The sequence below is a fragment of the Saccostrea echinata genome, unplaced genomic scaffold, assembly GCF_033153115.1.
Source record: "Saccostrea echinata isolate AGI-Se365-2 ecotype Australia unplaced genomic scaffold, CSIRO_AGI_Sech_v1 ptg000020l, whole genome shotgun sequence".
NCBI classification, from domain to species: Eukaryota; Metazoa; Mollusca; class Bivalvia; order Ostreida; family Ostreidae; genus Saccostrea; species Saccostrea echinata.
In genome coordinates, this window is record NW_026889769.1 from 5,111,066 (window position 1) to 5,129,754 (window position 18,689).

Consider the following 18,689-nt stretch of genomic DNA (forward strand, 5'->3'; position numbering starts at 1 on the left):
TCTTCCAAACTTTTTAAAAGCCTCTATACACTGATGAAAACCTTAATTATATATACACTGATGAAAGCCTCTATACTCTGATCAAAGCTGCTATACACTGATGAAACCCTGTATATACTGATGAAAAATGTTTTTTAGACATTGAGAAAATTATATAAAGGTGTAAATATTGAGGTTATATCAAATTCATTTTCAACATAGGTATCAGCCATTTATCCCCAGGAAAAATGTTCAAAGACCACCAAGTATTTATGGACAGAAATTAATGTTGTTTAATTAAATGGAGAAAACAAATGCAAATTATATGTTCAAATACTGGTAGTTTAGCCTAGCTTAATTAAATATAAAGAATGCTTCAATTGATTAAACTGAGTAATATAATGAAGATTTTCAACTTACTCTATTTTGGATCTATGGGCAGATACTTAGTAACTTTAAATGCATACAAAGATACCACAGAATTAGAACTCTTTTATACTGCACAATGTATTTGTAAGCATCCTTAATCAAAGAAGGACAAAACAGATAATGCAATGCTAAGACAAAAGGACTATATATAGTCATAGGCTAAGCAATGCTGATTCAAAAGGACTATATAGAACATACAGATAATACAATGCTCTGAGTCAAAAGGACTAACATACAGATAATACAATGCTCTGAGTCAAAAGGACTATATATATAGTCATAGGCCAAGCAATGCTGATCGATTCAAAAGTATTATATAGATCCTAAAGATAATACAATGCTCAGTCAAAAGGACTATAGGCTATACAGATTTAAAAAATGCTCAGTCAAAAGGACTATAGACCATACAAATAATACAATGCTCAGTCAAAAGGACTATAGACCATACAAATAATACAATGCTCAGTCAAAAGGACTATATATAGGCCATACAGATAATACAATGCTCAGTCAAAAGGACTATATATAGGCCATACAGATAATACAATGCTCAGTCAAAAGGACTATAGACTATAACAGGACTAGGGGACAGAACAGTGACATAAGAAAAGAACATTTTTCTAAAAATAGAGGGCTTGACAAAAAAGTATGTAAGAAGAAATTTAACGAGGCTGGATCCTGATATTTAAAGTCTTAAATTTTTTTTGACAAGTATATTTTTAGTTTCTACACACATAGCTTAATTAAAAATCAAAACAAAAAATGGGGGTCAATACGCTTCTTTTGGCGCTACAGTACATTTAATATGACCTTTTTGCACTGAAATTTGTGTCCTAATCAAAACTCACATCTTCGACGTTTTCCCTCCAATGTTTTTATCCAAATAAATCATGGGACAAATTAAACTATTAGTCTATTTAAAAAAAAGACACTTCAAAATTGTGACTAAGAAAAAGTTTCAAATTGCTTCGCATAATCAATTATTTGACCTTTCTGCACTCAAAAAATGTGATTTTTCTGGCATTAAAAATTTAACAAGCAATAAAATTATTTTAAAGTCTTAAACTTTTTCTGAATTTAGGCAGATTGATCAGCGTTATCTTATATATTCAGAAAATAAAAACAAAAGTGGGGGTCTATGATGTAAATTTTTAGATATTACTAAAAAGATGTTAATTTTATGTTAAAATTGGCTAAATTTATTCCTGGAGTTTCAGAATATATTTACTATATTTGTCACAAAATAATGAAAGAATTCATAAGAAATAATTTAATAGATATTTCAGAACCAGAATAAAAGATTTCACTGCAAAAAACAGCTCTGTGTGCAACCAGCGTGGAAAAATATGAATCTAAACTTAACAGTACTGTGCATATTTCAAAAGGGGACAAAATGATCATTTTCTCCTAAAAAACCTTCCGCCACAAAATATAGTTCCTGGCTTAATCCTCTTTGAATGGAATTTAATCGCGGTTTTTTCATTGGATTTAGTATAATTTGCATTGTAGAATTCAGATTTAATGTTTGAACTTAAAAATGATGCAGAATTTTATAAATAAAGGTCCAGACCAAAATCTGTTCAAAAGCTCAGGATCGAACCTCCTTAAAAACATTTTAGCTTATCAAAATGCCTGGCTTTTTTTATCACTACAAACACACTGATATACTTGTGGAGCAAATTGCTAAAGAATCTGAAAGGCAGAATGTAGAAAATTAGAATTGTGTCAGATCATCCTTATCATTTGTTCTGGTGAAGAACTAACTGCTCTGAAGAATTACAAGCCTTCTTCTAGAACAATTTGAGGAATATTATTACCATATTTTAAGAAATGACATGAAGAAAGTATTAAGCAGATGCCAGTTTGTAACTGTGGGCTGTTCCAGTTGCTTTGAAAAGTAAAAAAAAAACAAACAAACATAATACTATATGAATATTTGTACTAGGTTTTGTTACTTGGCAAGCAGTCAAGAGGAAATTCCAACAAGGATCAGTCCCTTAGAGGAAGCGATCTGGGGTTTTTATGTCCATATGTGGGTGAACACGCAACTCATTTTTTTTTCACTCGCTATACATTTGAGATCACCACTAAACTTTACCATGAAAAGATCAAAATCAAGTTTCTGGACTGTACCGTACTTTTTTTTTATAGCGTTGTCCCTTTTACTGTGAAAAAGGGAGCCACTACTGCTCTCTTAAGCCAGATAACCTTATAATTTATGTTTCCTCTCGGTGCTACAGTTTCTAACATTATTCTTTGTGAGTAGCAATCAGTGATAATTTGAAGTGTGATGTAGTTTATGTATTTGTGAGTGTTCAATATTTTTTTTTATCATTTTGATACGTTGTGCGTATTTACGAAAGCCGGATAGGCTCATTTTTGACAAGATAAAAAAATAATTAACTCGTTATAACGAGATAGTTTTCTCGTTATAACGAGTTAGTATCTCGTTATAACGAGTTAGTTATCTCGTTATAACGAGTTAGTATCTCATTATAACGAGATAATTATCGCGTTATAACGAGTTTGTATCTCGTTATAACGAGTTAGTTATCTCGTTATAACGAGTTAGTTATCTCGTTATAACGAGATAATATCTCGTTATAACGAGTTAGTATCTCGTTATAACGAGTTAGTTATCTCGTTATAACGAGATAATTATCTCGTTATAACGAGTTAGTTATGTCGTTATAACGAGACAGTTTTCTTGTTATTTCGAGACTTAATAGCAATATAGGAATAAAAATGGCTGCAGTTTTAAATGCCATTGAATTTTTAGCAAGTAATTATCAGTCAAATTTAACTTGGAAGAATTGATAAATGGTTGAAAATTTAATTTGCTCTGGGGTTTACTTATGATTAAATCTTGAACTATCTCGCTGTCAATAATCAGAGCAACTCTAAGGCGAACACATTTACACATTTTCGTGAACTCCTCCTCAAATTGTTGCATTAGGACGCGATATTTTTCTTAAAATAATATTGCCAAACATACTTGCTTCAAACTTTGGCAATTTATCTATGACAACTATTTCTGATGAATGACACTATTTCGATATATTTTGGACGACTTACCGGTATACACTTTCATATATCAATTTCTATACCGCTAAAATTAAATATCAGAGACAATATAAGTGCAACATATCGTTTATGCAACATATAATATATAGATTACAGTGTTATACAAATGTTACTTCTGAGATTCAGAAATGTTTTGAAGACGGGGGATGGTGAGACATCAGCAGTTAGATCATAGGCGTAGTAATAGAGGGGCTAATGTCCACACCACCACTTTTGAAAAGGGGGCGGTCAAGAGTATCTTTGTGCCCCTTCATCCATATTTTTTTTTACCTGAGTAAATATCTCCCGAAAATAATGGCGAATACTCGTAGTTGGAATATCAAATCTATTTTTTTTTCTTTTACTTGTCAAATATTTTACTTGGTTTACCCCCCTCCCCCCCCCCCCTTGAACTTCGTGACTTAGCTTATGCATATTGTCCACTATAATGAGGAATGGTGAAGCAAAAAAATATTATGTGTTACCATGGTAACCATGAAAGTTATTTTTAGAATAATATTGCCAGTACCTAATTACATGAGGTCAAATATTTGTTTTTCTTACGTTGTTGATTGAGTTTGATCATGTAACATCTATCATTTGTGACTATGGAGCGTTTTTCAGCATTTTTCAGCATCTAAAATGTATTCCAAATGTACCCATGGTTACCACTTACATAGAGATAAATTCTAAATAGTTTCTTTATAGCATAAGTGGCAACAAGTTGTCATGTTTTTGGGAGAATGGTTTGTTTGTTTTTCTTAGTCTTTATTAAGGCTTAATAAAGATTTAAAGTAGCTGAAAATCTCATTTTTTCCAACTGTTCTGGCTGTTACCATGGCAACCAAGACACATAGCAACGAAATTTTATTTGATATATGTTTCTGGTGTCAAGTTGTAATAATGGGCAAAGTTTCATCAAAATCGGTGACCATGCGTGGCAAAGAAGTTTAAGTGGTTACAGAGAATCGCTATTAAAGCCTAACAAATGGTTTCATATCCACATGATTTATTCGGAATATTCAAAATAATGGGATTATTATTGCGACAAATATTACGCAAACATTATTATAATTTTAACAAATTCAAGAAAGCTTGAACAGGGCAGTTAAATCAGCCAGAGTATATCATTTTTTTTCTGATCTCCTTGTACAAGTTGACAAAATTTTGATGTTATATACATTCCATTTGAAGATGACACTAATTCTATTTTGCAATTTTAAGGTATAACACAACAACATGAGGCGGTCACGTTTCCGTATATTTGTCTTCGGTCATTCCAATAAACAATACTAATCAAAGGCATAACACAAAAAAACTAGTATGCTGTTCCATAAAATCTTTATCACGCACACTTCAAACAAATTTGATCGACTTGCTTTTGTATATTTCCTATAAATAATGGTCTATTCTTTACTTAGATATATCAATTCTTAAACTAGATCAATTTTTATCTCGTTATAACGAGATAATTATCTCGTTATAACGAGATAACTAACTCGTTATAACGAGATAATTATCTCGTTATAACGAGATAACTAACTCGTTATAACGAGATACTAACTCGTTATAACGAGATAACTAACTCGTTATAACGAGATAATTATCTCGTTATAACGAGATAACTAACTCGTCATAACGAGATAACTAACTCGTTATAACGAGAAACTAACTCGTTATAACGAGATACTAACTCGTTATAACGAGATAACTAATTCGTTATAACGAGATAACTAACTCGTTATAACGAGATACTAACTCGTTATAACGAGATAACTAACTCGTTATAACGAGATAATTATCTCGTTATAACGAGATAACTAACTCGTTATAACAAGATACTAACTCGTTATAACGAGATAACTAACTCGTTATAACGAGATAATTATCTCGTTATAACGAGATAACTAACTCGTTATAACGAGATATTAACTTGTTATAACGAGATACTAACTCGTTATAACGAGATACTAACTCGTTATTACGAGATAATTATCTCGTTATAACGAGTTAAATATTTTTTTTTGTCTTGTCAAAAATGAACCTATCCGGCTTTCGTACGTATTGAACATACGCGTTGAACAAATCCAAATGCTTTACTAGGGCTGTATATTGAGCAAAAAATTTCGATACAATACGATACGATATTTTCTAAAGCGATATGCTATATATTGGATTCTTTAACAAATCTATCAAAAAAGTCTTGTAAATCATTTAATGTATAGATTTTATAAAAACTCAGTGTTTTATTATCCATTTCTAAGTTCTTGTCTCACTGTCATTACAAAATACACTTCAAATTCAAACTTTTTAATGACTGTAAAACCAGCATGTTAAAATATAGTCGTCCATGTATTTTGTGATACTTATTTATTATGTGCTATCTCCTTGATGCTTATATCATTATTGATCAGTTTTAATTTAAAACGATTAAATATAATCTTTGGTGATTGAAATTCCCAAAATTTTCACAGAAATATAAGAAAAACTGCCTGCCCGATACGTATTGGAAGTTATTTTTTTCGATACGATACATTCTTGAATATCGATACGTATCGATATATTGATACAGCCCTATACTTTACACTACGAATGTCTTGTGGATTCACAAATTTGTATATTACATTTCCCTGCATATACCGAAAACTTTATTAAAGTAACTCCAAAAGAATACAACTGTGAAACTGAACAAACTACAGACAATATGTGAAATGATAAAATGTTTATTTCACTAACAAAATTAGAATTTTATATTGACTAAAACAAAACTTACGGTTTCTTCCTATTTTGCCCGAGATGGTTACTTGTAAATCGTGTAAAATATTCGCAACTTTCTTGTTTAACCACATGAACACACATTTAATTAAAAGTCTGGGTCATTTCAGGAAACATGCCTAGGAACACGATAATTCTGGGAATCTGTATTTTCCTAATCATATGGTTTCAGCCGAATAAGCTTATAAGGAAAATTTCGTGAATATCATTTTATGCAGCATTAGACCGTAGAAAACCGTAGTAGGACAGTGAGTATGGTGTATTTGAACAGTGAGTTTTTATAGAGAAGTTTGACCAAAAAAAAAGAAAGAAAAGAAAACAATTAAAAAATTTTTGTATCTTCCTGTGCTGTGATAAGAGTAACAAATATAAAATGTCTTCTATAAATAGTCAAATAGCCATGGTATTCAATAGACATCACACGAACAATTGCAAGATTGTACCGCAAATTTGTGGCAACCGGAAGTGTGGAAGCCAAAGCTAAGCGATATAGTAGACATGTTGCTCTAAATCAATTGAGAGAAATGGACACCACTCCTGTTACAACCGCACTGACCACCAACGGTAACTACAAACTTTATATCAGTGCACAGATTGGTTGGTTCGCAGACAAGAAGTCCATTGGATCGACTGCTTGTTCAAATTGGCATATTCAGATTTATTCGTGTCGATGAGGCAATTTTTTTTTATAGATGAAAATATTGAATGGTAGGAATTTTGTGTAGTGTATTTATTCTGTTAATTATGAAAACAGAACAGGAGTGAGCGTATTGGGATACTCATATCAGGTCACATTTTCAAAAATTGCTCTTAGAGGTAGAGAGTAATTGTTGTTTAAAAGGATGAGTTAAGAATCTTTCAGTAAATAATTATTCTCACAAACAGCTGCTCAACAATTAAAACAATAACTTTTAAACGAGTAATTCTAACAAGTCAATTTAAGCCACAACACTCACCTGGTTAATATATATTTATACAAGCTCTCAAACCTCAAAAATGTATTATTTATAAACTAACATTGACCAAACACTCGCATACTACAATCATCCAGACCGAATACTGGTTGCAAATTTGATAGCCATATCGGAATTTATATCAATCTACTACTCAGTAAAGCATTTAGATTTGTCATTAATTAGCCTAATGGCTCTAAATGTAGGGTAAAAACAGGGTGACGGAAACAGCGGTAGAACTTTTACACCAAATCTGATACAGTAAAACTCGCTTATAGGGACTTCTTATAACCAAGATTCCTTATATAGTGTATCTGTATACATGTAAGGAACACACTGAGATAGTGTAAAGTCCACAGAATTCACGAAAGTTTCCTTATATTCCTTGTAAATGAGTTCTTTAATATCAAGTTTTACCGTATTTCGACCATGTACTAGTATTCATTCTGGAAAATGCTTCTGTTTTGTAAGCAACTAATCAGCCTGTATGAAATGCGGATTGAACCATAAATATAGCTACATTTTTAGGGCAACTGGGAATACTTGCAATAGAAAAGCTATCACCAAACAGACCCAAGGATACGTAAATAAATCTTAACCTGTTTTACTTGATTGCATATTGTATTGAAATAAAAAAAATTTAAGAGCATTTTCTCAGTAAAATCTTGGACTTATATTGAGACTCGATATTGGCTAAAGAGCCTTGAATTTACATCAACCTTGTCAATTTGAAAAGAGGTCCTTAATTATTCTTAAAAACATATTAATGCTGTTTATTTAATCTGCTCCATGCTACTGCTCCCTCTAAAGAACTTAGGGGTCTAATTTGATAAAGCTTGAATCTACTTCACTTATTTTGTGACCTTGTTACTTTCCTGATGTATGTAAAATTTGGATTATTGTTGCTCCACCCTCACCTCCTTCAAATTCCCTTTAAATACATGTAGTTAGTGTGTGCTGAGAATGATTGAAATCATGCAGTGGTTAAGTGAACTGAGGTAGCACAAACGGCAGGAAAAAAAACTTTGATCAGAAAAGAAAAAAATAATTGAGTTCTCTGCTCATATGATCTAAGAATGATGAGATAAGTATTTAACAATGACTGATGATAACAAATGATCAATTACAATATATTACGAAAAGTACTCCAAAAAATTATTTTTTAAATAAATAGAATGCATGTACAATATATAAACAAATTTGATCACCAATAGAATATTCTTCATAGCACTAGCCATTTACAATATAATTTTAAAAGGTTATATAGTACATCTGTAACTAGCAAAATGTCTTTAATTACTTCATCTCTAGTTTTGATGAGAGAAATTGTATCTTGAACTATCCATAATATCCGATCATCACACGGCCATTTTTCTCTGTGTAACGTAGAATACATATGACCTTTGTGTTGGATTCTGAATTTCTTGTGCCAAACGCACCTTCTTCAAAGTTTCTTATGTAGCGAAGAAACACAGTGCTAGATACCAAGGACATACGTTATTTATGTCTTTTGGTGAATGCTTTCAAATACATGTGATACATTAAAAGTTTTAAAAATTATAATCTTAAACTTATCTATAGCAAGATTGTTTTAGATAAGTTTAATAACTAATAATTTTTTTTTACTTTTAATGTAACACATAAACTAAACTTCCGTCCTTAATGAATAATTAGTCCGTATTGTTGCATACATATTATCTGAAAAATTTCTATATTTATCCTTTTTAAATGTACTATCTTTGACCACCGCTGTACCACGTGATGAAAGGGTACATGAATCATAGATTTTATTGTTGACTGTTAAGAAATCCAAACTGAGTTGGGATGCAAAGGATCCAAATCGGGGCTTATCGTACACGTGTCCTTTGGCGGGTTTCTGTATGTCGTAGCTTCTGATACTCTTCCAGTTGTGGAAGCAGATGTAGATCCCAACGCAAATTACTACCCCCATGAAAAAGGCTGCACACCCGATCACTGTCAAATGAATCAGCGTGTAATCACGTCTGTAACCCATGGAGGTGTACTTCAACGCCCTCCCTACAATACAATAAAATAATCAAATGAGGCAAGGGGAACTTCGGAAATTACAGGTTAAAAACAATTTTATGAATGTTTACGTAAAATATAATTTATTAAATACATGTATACATGTACTCATATGTAAAAAAATAACTGTTTCCAAAAAAAAAAAAAAAATGCATTTTGTGCATAAAGATTTCGACTCGAGAATGCCATTTTACCTTCACCCAAATAAAAACATTTCTGCGCTTGAACGCTTGAACCTCGACATATATCTGGCAAGTGTTCACGACATGTTCTATGTCGGAACTGTATGCTGTCTGAGTTACATTCTGACCAGTAAGACCATTGGTCCCAAAGTCCAGTATCTGTGGAAAAATATACATAGTGTACTGAAATAATACATGTACAGGGGGAAATTTACGACTGGACTTGGAATTGAACCCGGGAGGGCTTGATTGGGAATCGAACCCAGGACCCCTGCATTTCTAATCAGGTGCTATAACCGCTGCTATCCAGGCCTATATGTACGGTTTATATAGCCCAAGCCATTACTATACATTCCTTTCTGCTCAAATTGGTTTTGTTCTCGAAGACGCACAGCCCAGAATCTTTAGCCCCTACAGGAGTTTTACCTTCAAGTCAAGGGTCGGTCAGTGGCGCTAAATTTAACAAGAAAGCAGAAAATTATGGCTGGATTGGGAATCGAATTCGGGACCCTTACATTACATTTTAGGTGTTCTAACCATATATTTAAGTGGCTTGCACAAGAGTAAGTTCAATGAATTTGAAAGGCACTTTCTCTTCCGAAGAATATCAGTGCCAACCAAGCGGTGTTAATGTCGTTCATTCAAAGGTTTCAAAACCCACCCTGTAAAAATTTCATTTTCATTTTCATTCATTAATCGGGGAGAGCAAAAAAAAAAAAAAAAATTAAAGTCTGCTAAAGTCTACATCACAGCATGCATAAAATACAATTAAAGTGACCACGCTTAGTTTTGATTCAGTTTTTAAAATCCCTAGATGATTCTTCGTCAAAACAAACCCCTACCATTACAGACTGGTTGAAAACAGGGCACAGATTCCTCACTGATTCCAACACAGGTGACATCAACGCTGCCGTTGAATCCAGCTTGAGGGAAACTACAGGACCGGAAACGGGTCTGTGACCCTTGTCCACACGTCACAGAACACACCGAGTAGTCCGACCAAGAACCCCATGCAGCTACGATTCAAAATTGAAAGAGATTTTTTATTTATGTACAATATTTTTATCGAATAAAATTATGATGGCACTTTGCAATGTCTAGAAAATTGCATTACTATAAACAAATCTAAAGTATTTTTTTTACTATTGCGTGATAAAAGCTGCACCATCCTGCCTACTGCATTTTAAAACAATTTGAGAAGTCTATTTTATTTATATGTATACAATTTTTTTTACCAATGCACTCTTGATCGTTGCAAGTTTTGAATTCGGAGGAAAGACCTTGGCAATCTTGTCCAAATCCTATTGGCTCAGGATTATCACATGACCTTGCCCTCCATTGCATCCCTGTCCCACAGTCGGCACTGCAGCCTGACCACGTGCTCCAGGTTGACCAATCACCGTCCACCGAAGAGTTAAATTCTAATTTATCTGTCGTTGGTTTGGGAAGGTACATTGAGTTATGTAAACCAATTATTATTATTATTATTCAAAGCAATGTCACTTGTGTAATGCTTACAGGTTTGAATAATTTGAGATATCCGATGCATGAATGTTAACTTGTGCAATGAGATTCTTAACCTGTATATAATCACCAGAAACGGCTAGTACAACAATAATATAGAATAATAGAATTCACACACTTTTAATAATATATTAAAGTTCAAACGCTACTTTTTCTATATTCTTAAGCTTAGGCTAAATCAGGAACCTATAGGTCTTTGGTCGGCACACTCTAAATGTCCATAAACCTAATTTTTAGCCGTTCAGAGTGTGAAACAAAACAGAGACTATGAGTCTATGGATTAATTAATGGTGTCTATATCTGTCCTTGTGTGCTAACAATTTGGCATATTCTCTGTTGGGTGACTTGTGCATACTTCAGTCTTCAAACTAAGGTCAATGTCAACAATTGGAGTTAACCTTTGACCTTGATATTAGTGAATGAAGAATATTTATCGTTGCTGAGGATGACTTTCTAAAATCACTCTATTTATAATAATTGAAGCTATCTACATTGTATTATGAGGGTGATCCATATAAGCATCAGCTTTTAGCATCATACATAAGTAAATGAAAGTAAGATGAGAAGTTTCGACAGGTTACTTTAATCTTTGACCTTGAAGTTAAAAAAATCATATTTTTTTGAAGATGACCTGATTTGCTTATCTCATCTTACTTTAGCATAGTTAAAGAAGGAAGAAATGATTTATTTACACCAGCAGTAATTGGAGTTTGCCTTGGCATTATTGATAAATTAAGTACATTAAACTCTGCCGTGGATAACTTCATCTGATTATCATTTTGTATGTAACATAAAGTAAATATAAAGATCAATGCTATCAAATCTGCCATCAGACTTAACCTTTGATTTTGGGATATTGATCTTTGACCTTGGAGAATGATGATTTGCGGACATGAGATTTGTATTAGTTACCTTCTATAACTGGTAACTCATCCTTCACATTAACCTTCAAATCGCATCTTCCCAAGTCGGGGGTTTCTGATCCACTCGCCTCCACAAAAACCCTTGACCGAATAGACTGTTTATGTGGAGCGGAGTGGATCAGAAACCCTCGACTTGGGAAGATGTTAAATCGAGGAGCATGTTTCTGCTCAATACTTAATGAGCAGGTAAATTATGAAAACAATCAATGTTTCGTTTCAATGAACATGTATACAAGTATTTCGCAATCCGACCAAATTTACATTCTACGTCCTAAACAGAACAGAAATCACTGCAAAAATTTTGAAAAGTTCAATATCATTTTCTAGGAGAAGCTTTAGGGAACAGTGAAGTATAGATGAGTTTTGAAATATATGCAGGAAGAGGGTATGACGTGTCTCTAGTCAATAAACGGAGAGTGTGAGTTTATTTCCAGTCTAAGGATTTTTTATCTTTATGCCGCCATCTTAAGGAAGATTGACCTTGACCTTTCATCTTTTGATCTTTATAACGTTAGAGAGAGAGTTGTCACCTTTACTTTTATTGCATAAGCCCAAAAAGAACCGGATTATCACCCGGAAATCATTTTATGCAATATACAAATTTCTGACCTTGACCTTTGACCTTAAAATCAATAGAGGGCTTCTTAAGGTCATCCGAGGTTATAAAATTTTATTGCCAAAAGTTCAAAAGAATTTGTGAGATATCATCTGGAAACTAGTGTACATACAGATAGAATGACAGACAGACAGACAGACTTAATATCCCCCCTTTACACACCCTGATGTAGCCATTAATTAACTTGTGAATGACTAAAGTAATTTGGTTTCTACTTTCTATCTGAGGCAGACTCTACTGTGCAGAGTGAATAATACAAGTGCAATATATAAGCAGAAACATAAGAAAAAAAGTTTTCATGCAATTCAATAGCAATAAAAATAAGAACAATATGCACAAAATTTCATATTTTATTGAATTTTCTCCTTTTTTCTGTACTGGCATGTGAAAAAAAATCTCATTTTCAGTCATTCTCAGGGAAAAACACCAAGATTTGTTTACATTTCAACACATTTTTTTCAGAAGCTTTTTGTGACATGGAACATCTAAGGCTTCTAAGAGTCACAATATATCAATATAAACAAAAATTCTATGGTATATATGTGATAAATATTTGTAGATAGATAATGGATAAAGGAAGGCATAATAAAGTGACTAACACACAGCACTGATTGTCATTTCTGTAGAGTTGTTATGTAGTAATCCTTAACACTAATTCAAATCCAGAAATAACATGGTTTTAAAATTTCAGATTCTGTACCATTTTTTGGCTTCAATCAGGGATTTAATACATGTACATTTAATACATGTTGAATATTTTGTTCCCAAATATTTTTAAATTTATTAAGACTGTGAGGAAAATATTTCATTGTTTACAAGAATTTTATTATCCTGGGAAGGTAAGATTTCAGTGAGGTGATGTATTACATTGTCTACATGTAAGTCCTGTTATAGATATAAATTAAAATTTCACTTTTAATGTAAAATAACCTTAGAGAAGCTGCTGAGTACAATAAAATCTCTTCTGATTGTCTGGAGTGTGTTCTTAATTCACACTATCATAAAAAATATTAAAAGAAACATTGGTGTTCATCTCCTTCTCAAGTAAATTAGCACTAATGTTATGAAGAATGTTGAATTTGCCAAAAATATAAGGTGACAGCAGTGATACTATTCATATCCAACAAGACATTAATATAAACATATACATACATGTACAACAACTATTAAAAACTTTTAAAAAGTTTGGAAAATCAGTTTGAAGTGAATAGCAATAAACGGAGAGAGAAAAATGAGTACCATGTACAAGCTTAAAGAAACTTAGTGTGACAAAAATCAGGCACTTTGTGTTACAAAACAAAATAAATCTAAAATATGTAAAATAATACAAATATAATCCAATATCAATGAGAATATAACAAAACTGAAATAAATAACAAAATATCTACATAATAACAACAGGCTCTGTACAAAAATACTAACAGTATGGCAACACTTAATCAGGTGACAGCACATTTCTGTGCCTTTTTAATGATGTGAATATTGCACTGTGGAATTCTAAAAACAAAAGAAGAAATGATTCTTGCCTTGTAGTTAAATATACATATAGAGGACACACTTTAACAGCACATACATTCATTATAATGATGAGGAGGAGTGGTAATTTCTGTACAAGTGGCAATTTCTAATGCCTATTAGGTGTTGGGGGGGGGGGGGGTTCCCTACTGTACAATGTACTATAAAAAGCTAGGAATCCATGAAGTTTTAATTTTTAGCCTCAATATATTTCAAATAAAAATGATTTAAACCTTAATTCAGCACAAAATATTGCACACTCAGAAATTACCACTTATGAACATTACATAAATTATTAATGAAAATGAGATTTCTACAATATGTTATGGATTACATGACCATGCAACACACAAAAGAATTACAATTTTAAACCCTTTTTAATTGTTTATTTGTTCCATCTTGGACTTCTTGATATTTTTCTTAACTGTACATTATTATATACATGTGATAAAATAAAATTCTTTGTTCCATTGTTTTGCAATTCTATCAAAAATGAAAATGAAAAAAAAAAAAGATTTCAAAGTAAATCATTTGCTGTAGTTGATTAAGTTCTGTTCTTCTTGGTGTAATTTATCCTGAGCAAAAGTTAGTGAATGAATCAACCATCACAAATGCTGTCTCTACCATTGTTAGAATTATCATGCCTATGGACTCTTCTGCATACATCTCCATTTCAAGAATGATTCTCAAATCACAAACACACACAAACACTAATACTACTTCTATTGAACGTTGTTAGTATAAGGTCACTGGTTTCATTTCCGTGGTTTAAAATTACGAAAATATGGGACAATTCATTTGATCCTGGCAGTGAGACATATTATCTGAGGTCCGCTCCTTCAGAGTCTAGACCATTAAAACATACCCTAGATTTAAATTTTCACCATGGGTCATCCATATTTTGAACACCTAGTACATATAAGGAACACTCCTAACGTCCGACAGTTGCAGAATTTGTTGAAGAGTTTACGTCTGTGTTTGCAGAACTTTCGTACTGCCCGATCTAGCGGGGATTTTGTGTCAATTTCATTGGGTATCTCACCTGGTCTGTAACATGAGCTGTCTGATTTCAGACAGAAGCGAGTGTGAGTTTTGATATGGCTGGACCGGATGAGATTCGGATCTGGGACACTCGCTGTGCAGACAAATCGATACCTCTGTTCCCAATGACCACTGACAGTCTGGTTAATGTTAGACCATGGTGTCCACCGGGTAAGCTTTTGCTGATCTGTAACAGAAAAGATATAGTTCATGTATCCAGGCCCTGCCTTTTGCAGTTCTTTCCATTTACTCCATAGATCAAACTAGCTAAACAAGAAAAATACAATGCATTTCTATTATATTAAAACTAGCCAAATTGGTTTTCAGCAAAGTGCCACAAACAAACAATTTTAGTTTATCGATTCTTAAAAACTTAATTTAATTTATCCAATAAGTTCATGAAAATCACCTACTGTAAGCATGAATGCATTATAAACATGTTTTACAGTATTAAATTTGTAAACAAACTGATTACCTTTTACAAGCTTGTTAATTGAATATACAGAAAAGCCATCCACACACACCAAATGAAGTATCTTGCATATTATACATTAGTGGCGAAAAAAAACCCATAGTATGTCAAATTAAGTTGTCCCACAGTGGGGAACAATCAAAAGATGCATCTCATTAATCATCTTGAAATGCACCATATTTGCAAATTTGATTTGGATAACCCCTTGAGAGTAGCCAGATAGTGGTCTAAATGTAGAGTTTAACCTTACACCTATAGACTGATGAATAGACAGACAGATGGACAAAAGAAGTGATTCCAGTATCTTTTTAATGGCTATACCAATAATGGAGTAGTATGATTAATTAAAAAAAATCTGACTTGCCTTTACATTTGTAGCTATTGCACATGCGCCACTCGTTAGTGTTCCCTGCACAAGGGAGACCACCTCTCTGTGGTAGAGGATTTGTGCAGGTCCTACGTCGGTTCTGAATTCCCCCGTTACATTTAGCTGTACAATCTGACCATGGTGTCCATACTGACCAGTTCCCAGCCACAGGTGGTTCTATAAGTAAATTATCATCAACAAAATAGCTCATTAAAATACATTTTAAAATTTAAACTGCAGTAAATGATATAAAGTCATGCACACTATTTTATTTTGTAATATATATGTACTGTATACAAAACAAAGAAAAGTAATGAAATCTAAAGATATTGAAGTTTATCTCTATTAAAAAACAAAAAATCCCCAAAACTTTTAGCCTTTGAAACCAGGATATCAAACAGAGAACATGTACTTCAGAGAGTTTGTGGTGCACATGAAAATGTAAGTGGTGAAGATGCCACAAAGTTGCCCATAATTTGCTCTTACCAGGACAGGCTGGATTGCCCACACAGAAGGGGCGAACTGATGCTTTGAATTCCTCATCCTTTGATAGAGGTTTGCAATCATCTCCTCCATTCATTGGCGGTGGGTTTGAACATGACCTTGACCTGGTCTGCTGACCACTGCCACAAGTTGTAGAGCATTTGGACCATGACGTCCAATCAGACCACTGGCCATGTACTGAAAAGAAATAAATCAGTTATTTGTACACTTATCTTAAAACAAAATAAGTGTTTCATTATGATTTTTAAGCACAAATCAAGTTTTTGACTTCATTACTTATGAAACTGCCTAACAAGTCTTTGCATGTAGGAGATGACTTACTTGTACAATTGGCAACTTCAACAGCTGACCCCTGACAGGGTTGACCCCCATATAGAGCAGGTGGACTGTCACAGCTTCTTAACCTACACAGACAGTTCCCAGAAGAGGGGTTATTTCCAGACTGGCTACAAGAGGTCCAAGGTGACCAAGTTGACCACTGTCCATCAACTAAAACAATCAATACAAAAGATAACCAAGGATTCATTTACTTCTGTGATTGACAATTTTGGAGGGCTTTTGAATATTGAGATTTTTTTGTTGGAAGAGATGGGGGGGGGGGGGGGTGATTTCATTGATAAAATAGATACATATTTTATAAAAGAAATTTTTTAAGGAAGTATGAAAAAGCTTATTAATTTCACCCATGTTGACCTCTTCATAATATTTACGATACTGTTTATTTGGTACATACATAAATATGTATGACACCAAGGATAGCTCTTGAAAAGCTCGAAAGCCCATTTCCAATGAGAAACTTTATTGCACAGGTGTTGGCATGAGGGGGTCATTTCTGTGGGAGCAAACTGGAGTACCCGTGGAGAAAACCTAGGTGTCCAAGCAAGGTACCGCCTTACCCTCCCACATACAACCACTGCTGATCAAAGGGATCGAATTCAGATCCCAGTGGTGAGAAGCCAGTGTGCTAACCAATGCAGCACCTGAACCCAAATTCCACTACAGAGTCCATGAAAACCACAAAAAGACCCACCCAACCACCCACACAGAAAGACCCATCCCAACCATCCACACAAAACCAAAAAAAGACCCACCCAACCACTCACGCAAAACCACAAAAAGATCCACCCCAACCACCCACACAAAAAGACCCACCCCAACCACCCACGCAGAACCACAAAAAGACCCACCCAACCACCCACGCAAAACTACAAAAAGATCCACCCCAACCACTCATGCAAAAGCACAACATACAATCTGCATGTAACATATAGTAAATGTTTTCAGAACACAAATCAATTACAAAAGGAAGTTTAAATTTACCTGGGTGCTTATGTACTGGACATGATGTCACATCCTGTTTCCAGAAGGACAAAGTGGGGTCCCCATTGGGGGCTGGGGAACACTTGCCCTTCCCAGAATCCCATCCACAGTAGGGATCCATTGCATTCAGACAGAGGCTAATAAGAGAAAAGAATACTTAATTATAATCAAAGTCAATGAAATAGAAGTCACTTCAAAAGTTTATCAAAATGTTGTCTATTCTCCAGATAATTATATGTATTTTGAGCATCCCCCCCTTCCCCTCATTACTCAATAAAGTAAGTAAATCTACCTAAGAAACATGTATTTGTCAAATGAATTGACATAATTTCAGGCAATATCATTTATTTTTTCAGATATTATGACCTACCTCTCTGTGGAAAATCTGGAACACCGGTATAATGGAATTCGCATCACATTTTTTAAAGTGAACACATAAAGGGCATTCTGGAAAAATAAAGCCATATTTCATGAAAGTTATCCCAGCAAATGAGCATGGTTTGTTGCTTAAAACACCTTTACTCTTGGAGTTCATCATTTTTTTTTAAGTTGGGGTCTTACATCCAGATGTTTGATCTGATTGATCAACTTTCATGTCCTGTAGGAATAAAGTTGAACACTTGCTGGTTTGATGCTGAGGTGCAGTTATCTAAGAGGCTGAGATCTATATAATGAGACTTACTGACAGTTCATGAGTCCTCCAATTTGGTTATCTATAACTTACATGTTCTTTTGAGATTCTGAGTTGTTTGACTGGTTTATGATCTCCGTTAGGAGTTACTTTGATTTCCTCTATCAGACAAGGTTCCTTCTCTGTCGGTAGATTTAACATCTTACGGATCACACCAGAAGTGGTGGCCACAAAGATCACATTGTAGGTTCCTTTCTTTCCTACTACAGTGTCTGCCACCACATGGGACCACCTGAAGTACGCAGATTGAATATTAGAAGAAGTTAAATAAATTTTGAATTCAAGTTAA

General features: G+C 33.6%; 1 protein-coding gene across 1 annotated transcript in view; it reads right to left on the reverse strand.

Annotated features, from left to right (window-relative positions):
• Positions 1-8,843: 8,843 nt before the first annotated feature.
• The window catches only part of LOC133189977 (semaphorin-5A-like), a 54,676-nt gene continuing 44,830 nt past the window's right edge, over positions 8,844-18,689 (reverse strand). Inside the window, exons 13-23 of the mRNA XM_061325432.1 lie at positions 18,434-18,632; positions 18,080-18,156; positions 17,710-17,846; positions 16,711-16,878; positions 16,372-16,566; positions 15,883-16,062; positions 15,048-15,233; positions 10,663-10,857; positions 10,270-10,443; positions 9,440-9,586; positions 8,844-9,236 (exon numbers count right to left, since the gene is read on the reverse strand). Coding sequence (XP_061181416.1) covers positions 8,845-9,236; positions 9,440-9,586; positions 10,270-10,443; positions 10,663-10,857; positions 15,048-15,233; positions 15,883-16,062; positions 16,372-16,566; positions 16,711-16,878; positions 17,710-17,846; positions 18,080-18,156; positions 18,434-18,632 — 2,050 coding nt within the window. The 3' untranslated portion in view covers position 8,844. The remainder of the gene's footprint in view (positions 9,237-9,439; positions 9,587-10,269; positions 10,444-10,662; positions 10,858-15,047; positions 15,234-15,882; positions 16,063-16,371; positions 16,567-16,710; positions 16,879-17,709; positions 17,847-18,079; positions 18,157-18,433; positions 18,633-18,689) is intronic.